The sequence below is a fragment of the Aspergillus brunneoviolaceus genome (assembly GCF_003184695.1).
Source record: "Aspergillus brunneoviolaceus CBS 621.78 unplaced genomic scaffold BO95scaffold_20, whole genome shotgun sequence".
NCBI classification, from domain to species: domain Eukaryota; kingdom Fungi; phylum Ascomycota; class Eurotiomycetes; order Eurotiales; family Aspergillaceae; genus Aspergillus; species Aspergillus brunneoviolaceus.
This window is the reverse complement of record NW_020290750.1, coordinates 373,026-390,235: the sequence shown is the minus strand read 5'-3', so window position 1 is coordinate 390,235 and position 17,210 is coordinate 373,026. Positions and strand designations below refer to the sequence as shown.

The following is a 17,210-nucleotide window of genomic DNA, read 5'->3' as shown; positions in this document are numbered from 1 at the left end:
GTAACCCATCTTCCCGGACTCGGGCAATAGGTTTCAATTGCGTGGAGGGTTACTTACATGTCTGTTTCTTTCCATAATTAACAAGCCGTCTGCGTCCGTCTAGTTGCGCGTTGATATGATATGATCTGTATCATGGGCTTTAAAATATGTGGGCAGACGTAAAGACGGTTATCCTCTCGCTCACCCTGGAACAAAAAAGACCAAAAAGTAATGACAAGAGTGGGATTCGAACCCACGCCACTTGCGTGACTGCAATGCTCCTCGGATTTGAAGATCCGAAGAAGGAGGGGGTCCTTGAGTGCAGCGCCTTAGACCACTCGGCCATCTTGCCGTTCTTGGTAAGTGGCTTCAAAATTAAATTTATCAATGGGTGTAGACAAGAAGCATATCGCGATGAGGTGTATGGGAGTTTGGCCCGAATTCTTTTTTTTCTTGGATTTAAGTGTACATGCAGAGAAGGCGAAGGGCGGTGCTTTTGTTTCTCCCTCGTCATGATGCTTCTTCCTGGCTATTACAGATTTCCTATTGTATAGTATGGTATTTACACAGTGCACCGCTATATACTTCATCATATGTAGTGGTGGAGGTGTTGGAAAGGCGTGGGGTAAGATGATTGAAAGCCAAGTAGGTTTTGCGTACGTCTCTTTCACTACCAAGGATGTTCACGCGTGCTGTTCCGAGACCCTCCAATCGAGTCTGAAAATCATGAATGAAGGAGTTGATGCGAAGTCACCGCTGAAAAGAATAGTAATCCAGGAGATATATGATCATTCTTTCTTCGCCATGACCGCCAAGAAAATCGCCGTAGGCTTCCAAAATGCACCTATCTGTATTATTTATTTGTATTCCTTGATTGAGTCGAGCGTCCGTGTGTCGACCGGGTGGTTCTGCGGCGCAGGACGTCTCGTTTCCTTTGAGGCCTGCGACTTGCGCTCCCTAGGTACTTTGCCCTTGTGCGGTGTGGCGGATCCGGTCGGTCTCGTCAGCACCTTCTCTCCGCAGTACCGCAGGCAACGCCGGGCCACCTGCATCGGGAGAGTGACTATACCCATGATGACTTGTCCAGGGAGGGTAATGGCCGTATACACCCATCCAGTAAGCATATTTATCAGCCCCTGAGGCTTGGCACGATGGGCGGCAGCCGCCAGGGAGAATGCGTCGTGCACGCGGGTCTCCAAGGCCTGGAACCGCGTCTCTGTCTGGTATGCGGAGACGGTGGTGCGTTTCTCGTAGCGACGCACAGCGCGGTTCAACGCGTCAATGTCCCATTGAATGCTCTTGCGCATCTCGGCGGTGGCCTGGTCGACGAGGGCATGAGTGCTATCGTTCTGCGAAGGCTGCCCGGCACGTGCTGCAGGGTCCGGCGAGAGTCGTGCAGCGGCTGTCTCGGCAACGTGAGCTTCGAGCTCTTCTAGGCGTTTGGTCAGGTCGAGGACTTTGTGGACATCGACTTTGTCAACCTCGTCTTCCGTGGACGATGCGACGATGCGTTGAAGATGCAGGGTACGTGCTTGAACCATCTTTAGGAGATGCGAAAAGGGCCGGATCTCCGAGGCAAGGAGGAAAATGGTCAAATTGTAGTTGGAGACTAGACCTTCTGAGGGGCGAGAGAGCTTCGATCGAATAGTGTGCAAAAGCCACGTCCCAATCAATGGAAAGATGAAACAAGAGGCCAAAGCGGCGAGCTCGTGGATCTGTAGCTCTTTCGTGGCTGCAGTAACATTGCTGGAGCGGTGCTGTTCCTGGGCAATCGGTGACGAGGCTTTATCACCCGAGTCGAGGCTGTCATTCGGCTCTGGGCTTAATGGAAACTCAGTAGCCTCGAAGTATTTGTCGCTAGACTGTCGGACAGCTTGTGCGGAACGATACCAATCCCTGTTGCTTTCAATCAAAATGATGCACCATGCTAGCAGAAAAGGCTGTGTAATTACCATGGCAATCGAACCGACCAGTTCAGAAAGATGGCGGCGAGAACAAGAAGGGTGATGTCGGTAACGACGGCACTCCCGTTCTGGAAAAAGATCCCGGCAATGGCAGGCAGTAAAGCCAAACCCAAGGGAGCCGAGTGCCAATGCGATTCTTCATTTGTCAGGTCGACGTCACCTCCCTTGGCCACTCGTGGAAAAAGTATATCATCCGTGGAGGACCGAATCGATTGGCGAGCCTCTGAGACCGAGTCGGATAATGTGGAATTACGCCGCTGGGTTTGCAGGTTGGAGGTCGTGCCCTCTGCAAAGGTTGCAGAGCGGGCTGGACCGCGGTGGCGAAGTTTAGTGAAATCCGGGGAGAGCACGCGAGGACTGCTGTAGCTCTGGTCTTGTGTGTGGGGTGACCGCGATGGGCCAGGTCGGTCAGACATCGCACAGTCAAAGTGAGCGGTGCAGTAGAAGTTTCAGAAAGCTGGGAAGTCGAAGAGAAAGAGAAGCAGAGGGGGGAAGAGGAGAAAGAGTGACGGGGAGGGAGAAAGGAAGGGAGGAGACGAGAACCACGCAGATCGAGCATCTTGCTTGTACGACGCTAAAGCAGCCTTGGCTCGAACCCCGAATCGATCATCGATCACTGCCTGCCCGGGGGCGGGCACTAGTCCCTATAGGCTTAAGTCTTAGTTACTTAGCCATGACGCAGGGCTCCACCTGTGTTTAGGAAAGGAGAAAAGACTCACAAAACAAGAGATTAGAGCATGGGCACAAACCATTTTGCTGAACAGATGCCAACAGATGTAACTTGCTGAGTGAGGCATGATGGTGACCAGCAAATAGTAGGAATGGTGTAGGGTATGTTGGGATCATTCATGTTGTCCGTCACAATCGATAGAAGCTAACAGAACGAGTTGGTGGAAAGGCGTTGATAAAGACCCCGCATTCCGAAGTCAGACACAAAGACAATCCTTCCAAGCAAGGGAACTATGCCATTCAGACTGTAGATAACCAATAAAGATCCGTATGTCGGCAAATTTGGTGGACCAGGCGCCGATATATCGCAGAGCTTCGTGATCCTCAAGCATGTCGGTGTACAGACAGACACCAGCTATTGGAACTACTTGAGGATTCGCAGCGAGTATCGAAAATTATTGAATTAGACCTGTATGGCTCCCCGGATCACATCAACAATAGGTTGAAGCTGGAGTTGCTTACATGGACGATGGCATCAATTGAGAACGAGAATCTTCAGACCCACGATGTCAGGAGATCAAGATGAAAACAACAAAGCGAGGAGGGGAACTGTGAGAAGTGCCTACCGCGACACTGGCACACTCAATCAAATTGAGCAATTACTGTCAATGATGGCCAAAGAGAATTATAACTAGCTTGTTGCCACAATACGACTGCGGAGTCGACTTTGAGCGGAGCGACTGCAACTAGAAGTATCGATTCGAGAACCAAGCATTTGGATTTCTTTCAAGGGTGAGCATATCGGCGCAACTAGCGAGTCGACATCCTATACTATGCTAATCCATGCTAGGCAATCCGATATGGCACGGGTCGTCATTAGTGATTGTACGACCCTTCATCAAAGAGCAATTAGCCGAAGTATGCGCAACCCACTTTGTGTGTTTTGAGACTGTTTGTCCGATGAATAATAGACGCATAGAAGAAGTTGAACTACCTCCGCCGTCTTTGGAACTGTGATTATAAGCTCGATTTAAGCTCAGGCAGGGGTAACAAAGTACTTTGTGGTTTCTTTGTCACAAGCACTTTTGAGCTAATCTGCAGTCGACAAAGTCCGACATGGGCTGGCATATCGCCGAGATAGTGTACCACCAGCGAGAGCTCTTGTACTGTATACAAGACCTAGCAGGTGATTTTTGGTAGCTTGGGGCCGCGAAGTTCAGTCCGACTAGATGCATGATGCATTCCCGATGGAAAATAGTCATTTGACACAGTCATAGCTGAAAATAGCAACCGAGTGCATGAAACAGAGCCTGTTAAGATAGAGAGTGTAATAGATGGAACACAGCAGGAATGAGGCAAGCTGTGGAGGTGACTGACTGAGTCTTTTGAGACCCGAATTAGGAAAGGTCGGCGCAGAGAAGACGGAGCTATGCGTCTATCCTGCCAGGTGGCTGTCAACTCCTCCTCCACTGCCCCATTCTATGACTGCAATTGTGTTCTCATACCCCCCATATTCAGACTATCAACCGAGGATCGATGTATTGACTCATTTCTTGAGACTCAGTGGAAATGGTTGTTACCCAAATGGTCCGTTCGATTGGCCGCAGCGGCGTCTATAGCCTGGTCACAACACTTGCCGGCTCATTTTGCAAATCTCTGATTCTGTACCCCCTCGGCGATTGGCAAGAGAATGTCTCAATTAGACCCTCAGTGAAGGCTCTGATGCTCTCGTACCTGTCTATTTCTGGGCTCCGTCAATAAGACATTGCTGTTACTCCTTATTCAGGAGATCAAGGCACATATGGTCTATATGATGCTGCTGCACCCGATACGATGACCCAGAACCATCCTCCTTCGTTCATACTCCAGTCAAGAGCCCATAATCATTCTCTCACGCATCCATACCAAGCAGAAAGGCAGCTGGATTGCTTCAAGTCTGCCGTACTCTATCGAGATCTCCTCCTACGCAACTAGTGTCACCCAGTTCGCACGATGAGTGCTCAAGCAGCTCCGGTCTATCCGCTCTATATGCAAGCAGTACTCCTTCCAGTTCTATCCTTCGTTTCTATTTTGTTGAGCGTGGTGCCACTGGTGCTGCACTGGAACAACCGCAACGTGGCTGCCAGCAGCCTGATCTGCTGGTACATGATTCTCAACGTCTTCAACATAATCAATGCCATACTCTGGCCTACCGATGACGTGAGTTCTTGGTGGGACGGTAAGGGGCTATGTGATTTTGAGGGCAAGATTATGATTGCGAGTTACATTGCCGTTCCTGGGACGCTCGTTTGTATCTTTCGTGGTTTGGCCTGCGTGCTGGACACCAGACGTGCGGCTTTAGTCCCTACCAAGTCGCAGCGGTGGTGGAATCGTGGAATGACCCTTCTGTTCTGCTTCATGGCCCCCGCAGTCGCAACGATCACGCAGATCATCTATCAGGGGGGCCGTTACTTTGTTTTTGCTATTTCTGGTTGTGTTAACAGCTACGATGAAACCTGGGTGACCCTGGTCCTGGCCTATATCTGGCCGCTGATCATTTGTCTGATCGCTGGCTACTACTGCGGTATGTTAGCTGATTCATTCACCATTCACACATCAAGCTCTAACGTTGTCAGTGATCGTTCTGCATCGTCTCAGCAAATATCGAAGTCAGTTCGGAGACATAATCCAATCCTCGAACAGCAACATGAACAAATCTCGATTCCTGCGGCTTTTCTTGCTCGCCTTTCTCATGCTCTTGGCCATTATCCCTGTCCAGACCTTCGTCGTGTGTACCAACATCCTGCGTACCCTCCCGTGGCATGCGTACTCCTGGGATCGTGCCCATCCTCCCACCTGGAACGTGATCATCAAAGTCCCCACAATGGGCGAGGTATACTTCGACCGCTGGATTCCAGCCGCATCGGGCTTCATGTTCTTCATTTTCTTTGGCAGCGGTCGTGATGCCACGAAGATGTACCGCGCAATCCTAGTTTTCCTGGGTATGCACCACTGCTTCACCTGCCTACGAACTTCCTCAGGCACCACCTCGGCCGACTCAACCGGTTCAACTAGTAGCCGGGCGAAGCTGCTCTTCAACTGGAAATGGACATCCGGAACCAGGTAAGCCCCCCTACAGCAGAGTCTGGAGCCAGCCCCAGCCCTAACTTTCATAGAACAAATGTCAACAACACCATGCACCCGCAACCCATAGGTCACGACTCCCAAGACGTTGAAAAAGGGGTCACGCCTCAGAGCAAGCAACCTGCGCGCACTCCATGGTACAAGCGTGTGTGGCGACTCAAAGGGTCTCCTAACAGAGATAGGATGCTCCCCCTCCATCACTTGGCTGAGACAACTGCTAACACAGTTTCGACCAATGCCTGGGCAGGCGTGAGCCGAAGCCGGAACAGTAGCGACCTTGGAAACCCACCGCTTAAGGACGACCACATTCGAGTCAAGCAGGTCATCACCCAGCAGAGCGAGATGTATGCTTAGGATGCTGTGATTCCAGGGAGGGAAGAGGGTGATAGGCGAATCTGTGCGGCAAAGGGCAGGGTAGATTAAGGGCCTAATCTCTTATTCTCTACGCTTTCTACATTACTTGAGCCTTATGTCAAGGCGTTCTAATAGCTGGATGGTGGTTGGTGGCTTTGCGAGGTGAATTTATGGAAATCAGAGAAGTCTTCGATTCGTACCCTCTACTGCCAATGGGCTACATAAACCTCGCCTGCTTTAGACCATTCATTCGGTGCCTTAGCGCTCACAGCGACAGCTAAACTCCTCAGTAACCAGCTGATCCTCGGCTCCTGAGCCAATAGACCACGGAGTGACCGGGAGCCACCGGGTGAGACTCTCGGCCGTAATGCACGAACAACTCACTGGAGATGCGCAAGAGAGTTTATCATGCAAGCCCAGCCCGAGCATCTTCACTAAAGCCATGCTTACGGAGCACGGGGAGGACGGGATCCACGCTTCCTTCCAAGATCTACAAAGATGGTAAGTTATACATGCAGTTGCAGAACCATCAGCAATGCTGACGCAACACATGCGGTAGACCCATCGCATGCTAAAGTTTCAGACCGCAGATTGATTAATATAGAAGGCGGCGAGAGATCCTTCAGCAAGAACCCCTACCTCCCGGAAGAACAGCGTACTGGTCTCCAACTTTATTTAAATCGCGCTATAAGTACAAATGGGGGATGCATGGCTGTAACCGTGGAAAACAGGCAGACATAGGCGGAACCCACAGACATACAGTCATGTCAACGACCGGGTATAGCGGGCAGAGAGAGAGAGAGATGGACAGGGAGAGAGACATAAAGAACGTCGACCAGCAAGCAACATATCCGTTCTACCGGCATGGATCCAAGGCCTGATCTCCAAGAAATACGCGATCCTACTCCTCCCACAACGGGAAGGGCAATGGGTCCTCGCAAAGAACTATCTGTCCTATTTCGTTGTGCAGCGGATATTGAATCCAGAGTGGGGTGTGGTGTGTGTATGTGTTTTTCTTGGTTTGCGTCGACGGAGTGGTTGCGCCCTGCAGGGGTTTTGTGCATGGTGTGGACTCTGGCCTAGTTGGTGCCCTGCTCGTCGCCCTCGGCGGACTCGGTGGGAATGTAAGGGCGTCTCAGGACCTCAAGAGTGCCTATGGGAAATGAGTTGTTAGTCTTCTGATGTAGAGGTGATTGGGTTCGAGGGGCGAGGGGCTCACGTTGAAGGATGTTCAGCGACGATCGTTTGTTGCCGTTGCCGTCTTCATATGTGCGCATGGCGGCATCTCCTTCGACGAAAACAAGAGTTCTAGATAGGGTATGCGGAGTCAGTCTTTATTCTGCCTAGCTAGCTGTATAGAGAGCTGGCGAGTTGCAGGAGCTGCAGCGCGCGTCTCGCCTAGGCTTATGGTCTCTCTCTCTCTTGGAAGGAATAGGAAACTCACCCCTTGGGCAGGCCGAGGATGAAATCCTTCTGGCCGCCTTCGGGGAAGACCGAGACCTTGAAGTAGCTCGTCGGCTTCTCGCCCTTGGAGTAGTATTGCGTGGCAACAGAGTACTTGACAATCTCCGTGCCGGAGGCGGTGACTTGCAACTCGGGCTCGGTCGCAAGACGGCCTGTGATGAACATCTTCGCGACGGAGCGCGACGAGGAGGAGCTGAAGGAACGCGCAGCCTGTGCGGCGCCGGAGGTGGCGCGCATGGCAGGACGCAGCGAAGACAGGAAGGCAGACATGATGTGTGTGTTGTAGGCGGAGAGGGAGATGTGGATGTGGTCAAGATCGAGATTTGCTTTAGGGCGCAATCTTGTGTTTGAGACGTGATGTGATGAGGGGGGGATTGTTGACGGGGACTACGGCAGCAGCAGCAGCAGAATCACTATCTCCGCACAGTGCCGTGTTTTGGTTCCGGCACGTGATCTGCTTTGTCCCTTGATAGTCTTCCTCTCCCGTACTCCGTAGTATACTCCATCCCCCTCATCAACGCCATCATCGTCAATTCCACACCGGTTGCACTGGCCAGACTCAGCCCATTTCCATTTTCTACCAAATATGCGGTCGTGCATGCATATATCATTCATAGACTTTGAGAAGTAAGAAACTCTTTTTCCAAAGCGTGGAAATTCTTTGCCGTGCCAGACGGTCGGTCATGAAATAGTCCACTTTCCGTGCAGCGTCCGCTTGTGAGACGTCAGATCCCAGCTCCATCCGAGGAAACAGCAAGGCATACATCCAACCCTCGCTTACTAGAGGGATGCATTCTATTCAAGACTAGCCGGTCACTTAGCCTTCTCACCGCACTTATCCTGCATACTTCTATTGATGCGTGCTTGACCGAAAATTGACAACCCAGCGCTTCCGCGAAAGCTTCCGCCTGATAGACTACCTGCTGGTACGGCCAGGCGATGCAGCTTGCGACACCGCTGGAGCTTGGGGACTATCGATCAACCCGCGTTCGTCATGCCTACGGTACTGTGCACCTCAGACTGCACCTCGGCATAGCCATCGGGTCGAACCCGCCTGCCTCCACACTGCCTTCCAGGTTGTCTGTGGCCCTGTATGGCTCAAAGGGTTCGATAGTCGCGGGAAACCCCTGGGAGTCAAACTCAGCGTCGGATTTTAGCCGCAAACCCATCGTCCACTGACGGCGCGCCTTGGGACTGGTGTTGCAGTCCCAATGAGCATTGTTCTCTGAGGTGCTCCAGCCTGATAGGCTGTACGCTTGGCGAAGGAAATTAGATATGTCGCTTCTTGCAGCCGATCACACGGACAGCCTAACCACTAGCGGCTAGTGGGCTTGTCCTTCTCTATCAGTGACGGATGAACTTGATCAGCTCCCCAGATCCTTCTTTCTTCCGTACGACATGGGACCGTCTAGCGCTAATTATCAGAATCCTAATTTAGCCCGGAGAAGTCTACAAGAGACGCGGACAACGCTAGGTGTCTTTCTCGCGCAACAGGTCATAATTCTCTGAAGCGAAGCCAATCGTTGGGCTCATCGGATCCAATGAAACAAACCAGGCCGCTCCTCTCGTATATGGCATGCTATGGCGCCGAGGCTAGCAAGCCTCCTCCAAAACTTTTTTTTGCGGACAAAGACTGTAATGAACCAGTCGACAATGGTGTACCATCATCAATTGGCCATGAATTTGAGCCTAGGAACTCAAAATATCCCTTGGGCGTGCCTCTTGTGTGTCTTCCTTTGGATTCGTTTGTCGACTGGACTGCCTGCCGTTATCATGTCTCGCACGATCTACTCCCGGAAAGATTTCAGATGATGAACACCAGGGGGCGGATCCTTGCCAAATAATTTCAATTATCATGTACGACCATGCGACTACTTTGCTTTTTTCGCCCTCCAAACTCCAAAAAGTGGGCCATCTCGCGTCTGCCGTGCACTTAGTCTATTTTTCTTCTGGAGCTCTGGATGAAGGCGTGCTCGACTATCTGACTAGGGTTGAGCTCGAATCAATGACGGCGTCCCTCCAAGTCCCGTGCAGATATGCTAGGTCCAAGCCTTCGCGTTTATACCTTTCCGTCTCCGCCAATGGATACATATAGTAGATAGTGGCAATTGAGATTATATGTAAGCGATCACCTTGTCTCAGAGTCTACCGACACGTTTCTCGGACCTACTTGCGTGTCTCCAGTCAACCCTGACAGGTAACCACGCTGCCTTTCCAGCTGTCGGCGACCTACATGACAGTTATGTGAATAGCAACCGCCAGGTAGCTCGATCGCATCTCCCGGACGTTGGCTGGCATTCCCTTAGAGGGCCACAAATCAATTTGGACCAGATAATATCCCCATTGGCCGTCTGTTGGATCTTGAATCACATTTGAGTCTCATCGATTCATCCAAGCCACCCGCCATGCGCTTCTTCCTGCTAACGCTGGCCGTTTACTTTGTGCCAAGTCTATTCTTCGTTGTCTCAGCACAAATCCCGCACACCCCACGCGAAGCCTTCAATGGCCTCATCACTAACAGAGATGAGCCTCCTCCCAGCAGCACCACGCAAGCCATTGATGACAGCACGACGACAAGTGCAATTAGCCATGCGACAGATGTGGCAAGTAACGCGACGAGGACGACCAATGCCACCATTCCAGCCTCCACAACTCTTACCTCGTTAAACTCATCTGTGACAAACGATGGTAGGTCTTTTCTCTCCGAGATTGCAGTCGCCGCGTTGAATTTTATCGGGCCGTGGCAAGCTGAACTGACTGCGTGAGACAGACAACAAGGCGCCCACCAATCCGAATGATCTTCCATTGCAACCCGAAGTCACCCCGGCTCTGGGTATCGGTGGCTTTATCCTTCTTGCTGCCGGAGCTGTCCTCGCATTGATTGGGATTCAAAATCTTTGGTTGGTCATTGCCGGAGTCGATAGCGCAGATTAAGCCACACACACAGACAACTGACCCCTCACTTCCAGGATTCAAGTCTTCTTATCCACGGCATTCTTGACCAGTCTTGGTGTTACTGTATGTTCTCAAGGAGCTACTCACGACATATACATGGCTCTACATTTCTAACTATTTGCCTTTTCACAGGTCCTCATTGTCTACGTGATGAGTCCGCCAGTGCGAGTCGCCGTCCAGGGCGCATACCTGGTCGCTATCGTCTTTACCGGCGCAACCTTTGGGGCGCTAGCTATCGTCTTCAAGGAGCTGACGGAGGGTCTTGGCTGCCTTTTAGGTGGCTTCTGCACTAGTATGTGGCTTCTCTCGCTGAAGTCGGGAGGCCTCCTGACGGACACCAACGCCAAGAGCGGATTTATCGGGGCCATGTCGGCTGCCTTCTACGCGATGTCCTTCAGTCAATACACCCGTCCGTACGGGTTGATGGCATCTACAGGGATATCCGGCGGTACCGCCGTGGCGCTAGGGATTGATTGCTTTAGCCGCGCGGGATTGAAGGAGTTTTGGCTCTACATCTGGGGTGAGTTTTCGATTGAGTTGCTAGAAACAGGGTGGGACAGAGTATGGAGTGTAAAGCATTGAGATGCTGACAATTTGTTCTCACCCTTCTAGATCTCAACAGCGACATCTTCCCGTTAGGCACCAGCACCTACCCGGTCACGCGCAACATCCGCGTTGAACTCGCCGTCACCGTCATTGTCGCCATTTTGGGTGTAGTCTCCCAGCTTCGACTGTGGAAAGTGGTCCGCGAACGTCGCCAGAAGGAGAAAGAAAAGCGCGATCAGGAGCGACAGCACCACGAACAGGCCGAGGCCGAGGTTGGCCGCCGACTAGAAGAGGATAATATGCAGGAGCGGAAGGAGTGGGAGGCCACGTACGGGGAAGGCTCTCCGTTGTCAAGCACCCCTGAGCTATCTGGGGACTCCAAGCGGCCAATCGACGAGATGGATGCCATGGAGAAGGGCGATGCCATCGAGGTCCGAAGTATCTCGGAGTCGTCTTACAGCTCATATCGATGCTCAGACTGCAGGGAGCGCGGCGAGGATAGCGATACCGATTCCCATACGTCGGACGCTAGCGCAGGCAGTCGGGATGGACAGCCAGAGGGCGCGGGTGGAGATAGCGGTGCCGTGACGCTCAAGGTGTTCGATGGCGCGGCCGCGGCCCGCATGAAGGATGATAGAAGCTCCGATGTCACTGCTCTTATTGGGTCAGAGGCGGGATCGGTGCGCTCGAGACGGATGTCGAGGGCTTCGTTGGTGGAAAAGGCCGAGGAAGCTGGTGGTAATGGACTTCTTCACTCGGAGTCGAAGGAGGCGCTTGTTTCGGTTGATGGTACTGCTCCATCTTCTAATGATATCCCGGATTTTGGCAGCGATCGGGCTGCCGAGGAGAGTCAAACTACACCCGCGGGAGATGAGGATGATGATGATGATGCTAAAGACAGCACAAAACCGGAGAACAAGGAGCCTACCGAAGCCGAAGAGTCTGACGGCAATGCTTTACAGGATGAGAAAGGAAAAGACAAACCTGTGGAGGTCAAGCACGAACCGCAGGCAATTGAGACAGTACCAAAGATTGAGTCCTCAAATGAGCAGGGTGATCAACCCGAGCACAAGGATGACCAGAAGCAGCCGCCAGCGGCCACGACCGAAACAACGGAAGAGAAGCCACAGGATATTGTATCAGAGACACATCCGGAGGCAGAGCAAGGTGAAAAGAGCCCTCCTTCAGGACAGAGTATAGAGGCCATTGCCGAGCAAAAGCAGGTACTTGACAAACATCAGCAGAAACCAGCAAACGAGGGGAAAGAGGGCAAAGAGACCGAAACGTCTATAGCCTCTCAACCAAAAGCAGAGAACACAAAGCGCAAAAGGGGGAAGAAGTCATCAAAGAAAAAGTCGAAGGCGTCACAAAAACAGCAATCTTACGCGGCCCTTCCAACGGAGGAGAACAGGCCCGAACGACCTCTTACAAATGACAAGGAAGGAGCTCCTGGAAGCGCATTAGATCAGCCACACCAATCAACATCGGACAAGAATGAGACCCCGGGCACTAACCACAGCAAAAGCGCGGCATCAACTCGTCCTAACGAGACCGAATCGAAACCTAAGAAAGAAGAGCCCGTGGAACCTTCGGAACCTCCTAAGCTCGATGAGAAAACTGTGAAACACCTGCCAAAGCAGACATCCAAAGTGGTTCAATCCTATCGCACTAATGAGTGGGCAAAACACCTCGCTGATGCAGAATTGCCCGAGCTCGAACCGATCAAGCCTATGGAAGAGGAGGAGCCCGAAGTTGTCCCCGAAGTAGAGGAAGTCGCAGCACCGGTCAACGTGGAGGAGCTATTGCAGACGCCGCTGAATGCTCAGCCGCCTCCGGCTGTAGAACGCAAGGTCAAAGACCTATCCAGATCTAAGAGTCACCGAATTTCAGGGGACCCATATCTGCACCAGGGTCTTCATCCAAGCCGGTCCAAGAAGAAGCCATCGCCTCCTCCAACAGATCCGTTGCAGCTGGGCAATGCTGTCGGGGCGGAACAGCCCAGAGACGAGCCTGAGCCTCCTAAGCCACGGTGGAGAGGACCGCCTCCGCTCATAGCCGTGCGGGAGGACATTATGCGCAACCGCTTGTCGTCCTTCTCGCTGAACTTTGATCCCTTCTCGCGGAACGGCTCCGGCTCCTGGCAAGCGCCGCTCGATAGCCAACCGCCACGGTACTCGTTCGCCGGCCCCAACCTCGAAGAGACGGACGACAACATGCCACTGTCTCAGCGCCGCACATTGCTGCACCAGCAGACAATTCAAAGCCCACCGCAAGCACATATCCCCAGCCCACCAGCAGTACCCAGAAGACACCCCAGCAATGGCCAATCCTCCAGCAACATGCCGGCTGCGATGGCGGCCTGGCGCGAATCGATCTTGGAGGATCTGAGGGACAAACGGGACCCCCTCGCAAAACAGCCGGATGGGCCCGTAGGCATGGCCACGGGAGTCGATCGCAGCCCGCCCCCCTACGTCCAGTCGCTGCAGCGGCACAGTTCGTTGGTCCACCACCGCCACACCGCTGCCGCTGCAGGGGAAGGCCCGCCGCGCGGCGGCGACATGAGTGAGTTGCATCGGGAGGCCATGCGGCGGATGCAGGCCAAGGCCAACCGGAAGGCAAGCGGGGGGTTGTGACGGGCCGCGCTGCCGTTGGTGGTCTTGTTGTTTTCGAGGTCATTGCGCACCATCCCCCGCTACGGTCGACGCCTGTTCTATTGACTTATGTTTCTCTGTAACTTCTGCACATCCGGGATATAGATTTAGATTATAGATCCGAGGGCTTGTCTGCAGATGACTTTGACTGGACAGAGGCGTTGTGGAGGCGCCCTTAGTAGCCCAGCAGGTCCCTTACACCTTTTTGGAGTACTCTTTTAAGCTACTATTTGGATATCTGTCTGAGTAATTTTATACATATACTAGTAATGACTTCTATGTACCCTTGTAGATTTTCAAGTATCTCTCTCTAAGCACCCGCATAACTAGCCCTAGACCGTACTAAGCAGCCTCAATTGAGTAAAGGGAACCTGAATAAGTTCCGTTGGATCGAATCGAAGAGGGCCCTTGTAGAATTGCGAAGCTATCGCTTCACAGACGAGATCTTTCTATGGATATATTACTTTGTGCAAGTACATCGATCTCTGTGTGAATACATTAGTCTGTAAGCAGAATGTTCACTGTCTGTCACCAAAGAAACATTAACTGCATACCCGCTGACAAGGTAGGAGCGGAGGATGACTTCTTCCAGGAGGCAGGAGGTCTTCCTTCCATCTTCCTCATCGTCCTGGTTTTCATCTCTCATTTACCTTTTCATATCTCTCAAGCCTTTCGGGATTTATCAAAAAGTCTTATGGACCAACCTTTACAGGTTTTATAACCACTCCACCTCTGGGATCAAAGCAGGCCAGCCCGTTGGATAAGCCTTTGCCTTTTTCACGCGCCTAATCAAGAGCAAGGACCGAAACCATTTCAATTGTCAATCTTGTCATTATTTACGTCTTTACGGCTGTGCACTCACAAGTATAGTAGCTATTACTGGCCTCGGATGCTGAAGGGTTTACCCTGAGCCTGCCATGGCAGGTTTGCCGAAGACCCCTGAATTCTTGGAGCCCGGGACGTGCCGGATAGACTTGTATAGTTGAGCCAAGAAAGGACTAAGGAAGCTCTGCTCAGCCTCTCCAAAACCTGGAAACTGAGGGTAATCTGATGCGGCTTTGGTTGTGGATAGAGAGACCTATTCTGCAACAGAGAGGTATGATTGGGTCGCTCGACTAATCCGGCCTACCTTAGGCTTTATCGTCTGAAGGGGAGATGGCCGAACAGATAAGCCGCCGTCTGGACGCAAGGGCTTGCTTATTCACCGCGGCGACTTCTGTATACAGGCTCTTATAGGCTGGGAGGAACTTGTGGGGCTGTTCTTCGGTTAGCTTGATTTGCTGAGGAAGCTTAGTTTGCCCTAGTACGCGGCTTAAAGCTTAATATTTAAGGCTTGTATAGGGTTCTAGGGTCGAATCCCGGGTCGCATACTGCTGCGATGCTTGGGATTCTTTCTTGTATGTATTAGTATCTATAGCAATTGCTCAATTGTGCTTTCTCGTGGCTGTTTGGATTCAATGAAGGCTTTCCTGCTGTCAGAAACTCACTTTGGCCACAAATCTGATCGAGCTCGACAAGGTACAACCAAATCTGTCCGATTCTCCCGGGGGCTACGCGAGTATCCTCTGTGTCTTGCCATGCATGGGATATGATGTCAACTGCCCAGATCCCATGTCCGGCACAGCCTTGGAGTAAGGCCCCCGGGGATAACCTGTTTCTAGTCTTCCTCTCGACCAACGGGCTGTGGAGGTGGAGAACCCCGTACTTCGGGGGCTGAATCCTCTGTGAAGGATGGCTAATTTGGCCAGTCGTCCGTCGGAAAGATAGATTCAGCATAGCTGTATGGCTGTATGGTAGTATAGCAATTAGCAGTATAGCATTTAGCAGTATAGCAGTTAGGAGTATAGCAGTTAGCAGTATAGCAGTTAGCAGTATAGCAGTATAGCAGCATAGAAGTATAAATACCCTCACCCAACTCCAGAACTCCAACATCCATTCCAACCACCTCAGATTCCCTCAAAGCTCTGAATTCACACGAGACTCGAGCATACACTCCATACACTATACTCCATACACTACATCAACTATGAACCCCAAGACCTGCCTCACCCTGGCCGCCCTGGCCACCACCGCTATTACCGGCTCGACCATCACCTGCGGCGACTGCGAGCAAGCAACCAGCTCCGACTGCTACGCGGCCTTTGCCCTGATCCCCACCTCCGGGACCGTCAGCGGCAACGACAATACCTACTGGACATCCGGCTCCTGCACCTTCTCCTTCTTCCCCCAGGGAGACGCGGTCGACGTCGCCTACATCCATGGCTACGCCCAATCCCTGCTCAACCAATGCTGTACGGGCTCTTCCTGCTCCGGCGTGGGATTTGACACCGGCACCACCGATGCCCTGTCTGATGGGTGTGTCTGTATGGCCGAGGAGGGCCACTCGGGCTGTCAGTGTGGGGCTGGCACTCCGTCCATGGAATGCCTGTGAGGTGGTGGCTTTGGTCGGTCGCGAATGGGGTGGGATATGCTGCTTGAGGCGAGTTGGGTACGTTCTGCGGATTTGTGAGGTACTCCACTGGCTGACACGCACCTTCGCGTAGAATGTGTTTCGTTTCGACTTCTAAGTATATGGAGGTTCTGGAAGCGGGGGCGGGGGGTTGAAGGTTGAGGGTGTGCTATCGTTTGTCGTCATTCTTTTGTTCATGGTGATTCAACCATCCAACTCTCATTAAGATCTGCTTCAGTCAGCCTGTCTTCAGGTTAATGTACCTACCTTGTTAGCCTAAATCGAATGGCCATCGATTCTACATTTTCCTTTGCATGGTGCCGGGTCGGACTCCAGTCAGGGCTTTCAGCCCTCGGCTTGGATACCGCGAATGGTCTGGATACACCCTAGTCATGTACCATATTCGAGTACTGCATCAAAATGCTCGGCCCAACAGAGATATGTGGGCGTAAGAGAGGATCGATGTGGTGGAGTAGTAAGTTCAGGCTGTGCAGAAACGGCACCCTCTCCGCGGTTTCGATATACTCTGGTAGAAAAGATGACATGCGGAGTCATGGTTGTCGAAGCGATGATGTGATCTTGACAGTTGGACTCAATTATCCACAGCTTCGCCTTCTTTTTGGGAGTAAGCAGCAGATGGTGTACCAGCCGCAAGATATTCCCCCCTCCTCCTTTATCTTCTCTTCTCCTATATTTCCACACCTACCAGACCACACGCACTTTTCAAACCAGTATCACATCCCACCAGAATCCATAACTATATCTCTCTCATACCCTCTCCCTCTACTCCCCAGCCGCAAGAAAGATGGCCCCGATCCCCCAAGTCATGTCAGATGCAAGCTCGCCGAGGAAGTCGCCGTCGTTGTAGCGGCGAGTACCTGTGGCTCCCTCCTAAGCATACTTATAGTGGCCAACATCGTCCTGCTAGTCTTTCTCTACTGTGCGCACGCCATCATAAACCTCACCAAGCGCGGATGGGACGATATTGCTGAAAGCCACCGACGTGAGATGTTCGTGCCCCACCCCTTTCATACAAACACAGGAACAGCCCCAACT

The 17,210-nt window shown here is 52.1% G+C and overlaps 5 protein-coding genes across 5 annotated transcripts; 3 read left to right on the top strand and 2 right to left on the bottom strand.

The window, feature by feature from the left end:
* Positions 1–514: 514 nt before the first annotated feature.
* On the bottom strand, positions 515–2,449 carry BO95DRAFT_441138 (uncharacterized protein). The gene is made up of 2 exons (XM_025586120.1): positions 1,932–2,449; positions 515–1,875 (listed from the first exon to the last, which is right to left on the bottom strand). Exons 1-2 carry the CDS (start codon positions 2,357–2,359, stop codon positions 837–839), a joined length of 1,467 nt encoding a protein of 488 aa, XP_025444143.1. The 5' UTR covers positions 2,360–2,449; the 3' UTR covers positions 515–836.
* A 2,164-nt stretch (positions 2,450–4,613) lies between these two features.
* BO95DRAFT_385539 (pheromone receptor) lies at positions 4,614–6,122 on the top strand. Its single transcript, XM_025583475.1, has 3 exons — positions 4,614–5,175; positions 5,228–5,714; positions 5,768–6,122. The coding sequence occupies exons 1-3, from the start codon at positions 4,641–4,643 to the stop codon at positions 6,087–6,089; spliced, it is 1,344 nt and encodes a 447-aa protein (XP_025444142.1). The 5' UTR covers positions 4,614–4,640; the 3' UTR covers positions 6,090–6,122.
* A 608-nt stretch (positions 6,123–6,730) lies between these two features.
* On the bottom strand, positions 6,731–7,937 carry BO95DRAFT_441136 (single-stranded DNA-binding protein). The gene is made up of 3 exons (XM_025586119.1): positions 7,534–7,937; positions 7,309–7,397; positions 6,731–7,242 (listed from the first exon to the last, which is right to left on the bottom strand). The coding sequence occupies exons 1-3, from the start codon at positions 7,821–7,823 to the stop codon at positions 7,169–7,171; spliced, it is 453 nt and encodes a 150-aa protein (XP_025444141.1). The 5' UTR covers positions 7,824–7,937; the 3' UTR covers positions 6,731–7,168.
* A 2,021-nt stretch (positions 7,938–9,958) lies between these two features.
* On the top strand, positions 9,959–13,856 carry BO95DRAFT_513016 (uncharacterized protein; the record flags this gene model as incomplete). The annotated part of the gene is made up of 5 exons (XM_025591576.1): positions 9,959–10,241; positions 10,324–10,453; positions 10,523–10,571; positions 10,641–11,028; positions 11,121–13,856. 5 exons carry the CDS (start codon positions 9,959–9,961, stop codon positions 13,685–13,687), a joined length of 3,417 nt encoding a protein of 1,138 aa, XP_025444140.1. The 3' UTR covers positions 13,688–13,856.
* Positions 13,857–15,731: 1,875 nt separating this feature from the next.
* BO95DRAFT_430264 (uncharacterized protein) lies at positions 15,732–16,136 on the top strand (the record flags this gene model as incomplete). Its single annotated transcript, XM_025584942.1, has 1 exon — positions 15,732–16,136. One exon carries the CDS (start codon positions 15,732–15,734, stop codon positions 16,134–16,136), a length of 405 nt encoding a protein of 134 aa, XP_025444139.1.
* Between the last annotated feature and the right edge of the window lie 1,074 nt (positions 16,137–17,210).

Bases quoted from the DNA above. Each gene is read 5' to 3' on its own strand.
- BO95DRAFT_441136 (XM_025586119.1), bottom strand. From the start codon at position 7,823: ATGTCTGCCTTCCTGTCTTCGCTGCGTCCTGCCATGCGCGCCACCTCC. The intron at 7,398-7,533 runs GTGAGTTTCCTA...TACCCTATCTAG, and splicing joins ATCCTCGGCCTGCCCAAGGG to AACTCTTGTTTTCGTCGAAG. The intron at 7,243-7,308 runs GTGAGCCCCTCG...CATTTCCCATAG, and splicing joins GTCGCTGAACATCCTTCAAC to GCACTCTTGAGGTCCTGAGA.
- BO95DRAFT_441138 (XM_025586120.1), bottom strand. From the start codon at position 2,359: ATGTCTGACCGACCTGGCCCATCGCGGTCACCCCACACACAAGACCAG. The intron at 1,876-1,931 runs GTAATTACACAG...TGAAAGCAACAG, and splicing joins TGGTCGGTTCGATTGCCATG to GGATTGGTATCGTTCCGCAC.
- BO95DRAFT_385539 (XM_025583475.1), top strand. From the start codon at position 4,641: ATGCAAGCAGTACTCCTTCCAGTTCTATCCTTCGTTTCTATTTTGTTG. The intron at 5,176-5,227 runs GTATGTTAGCTG...TAACGTTGTCAG, and splicing joins GATCGCTGGCTACTACTGCG to TGATCGTTCTGCATCGTCTC. The intron at 5,715-5,767 runs GTAAGCCCCCCT...TAACTTTCATAG, and splicing joins AAATGGACATCCGGAACCAG to AACAAATGTCAACAACACCA.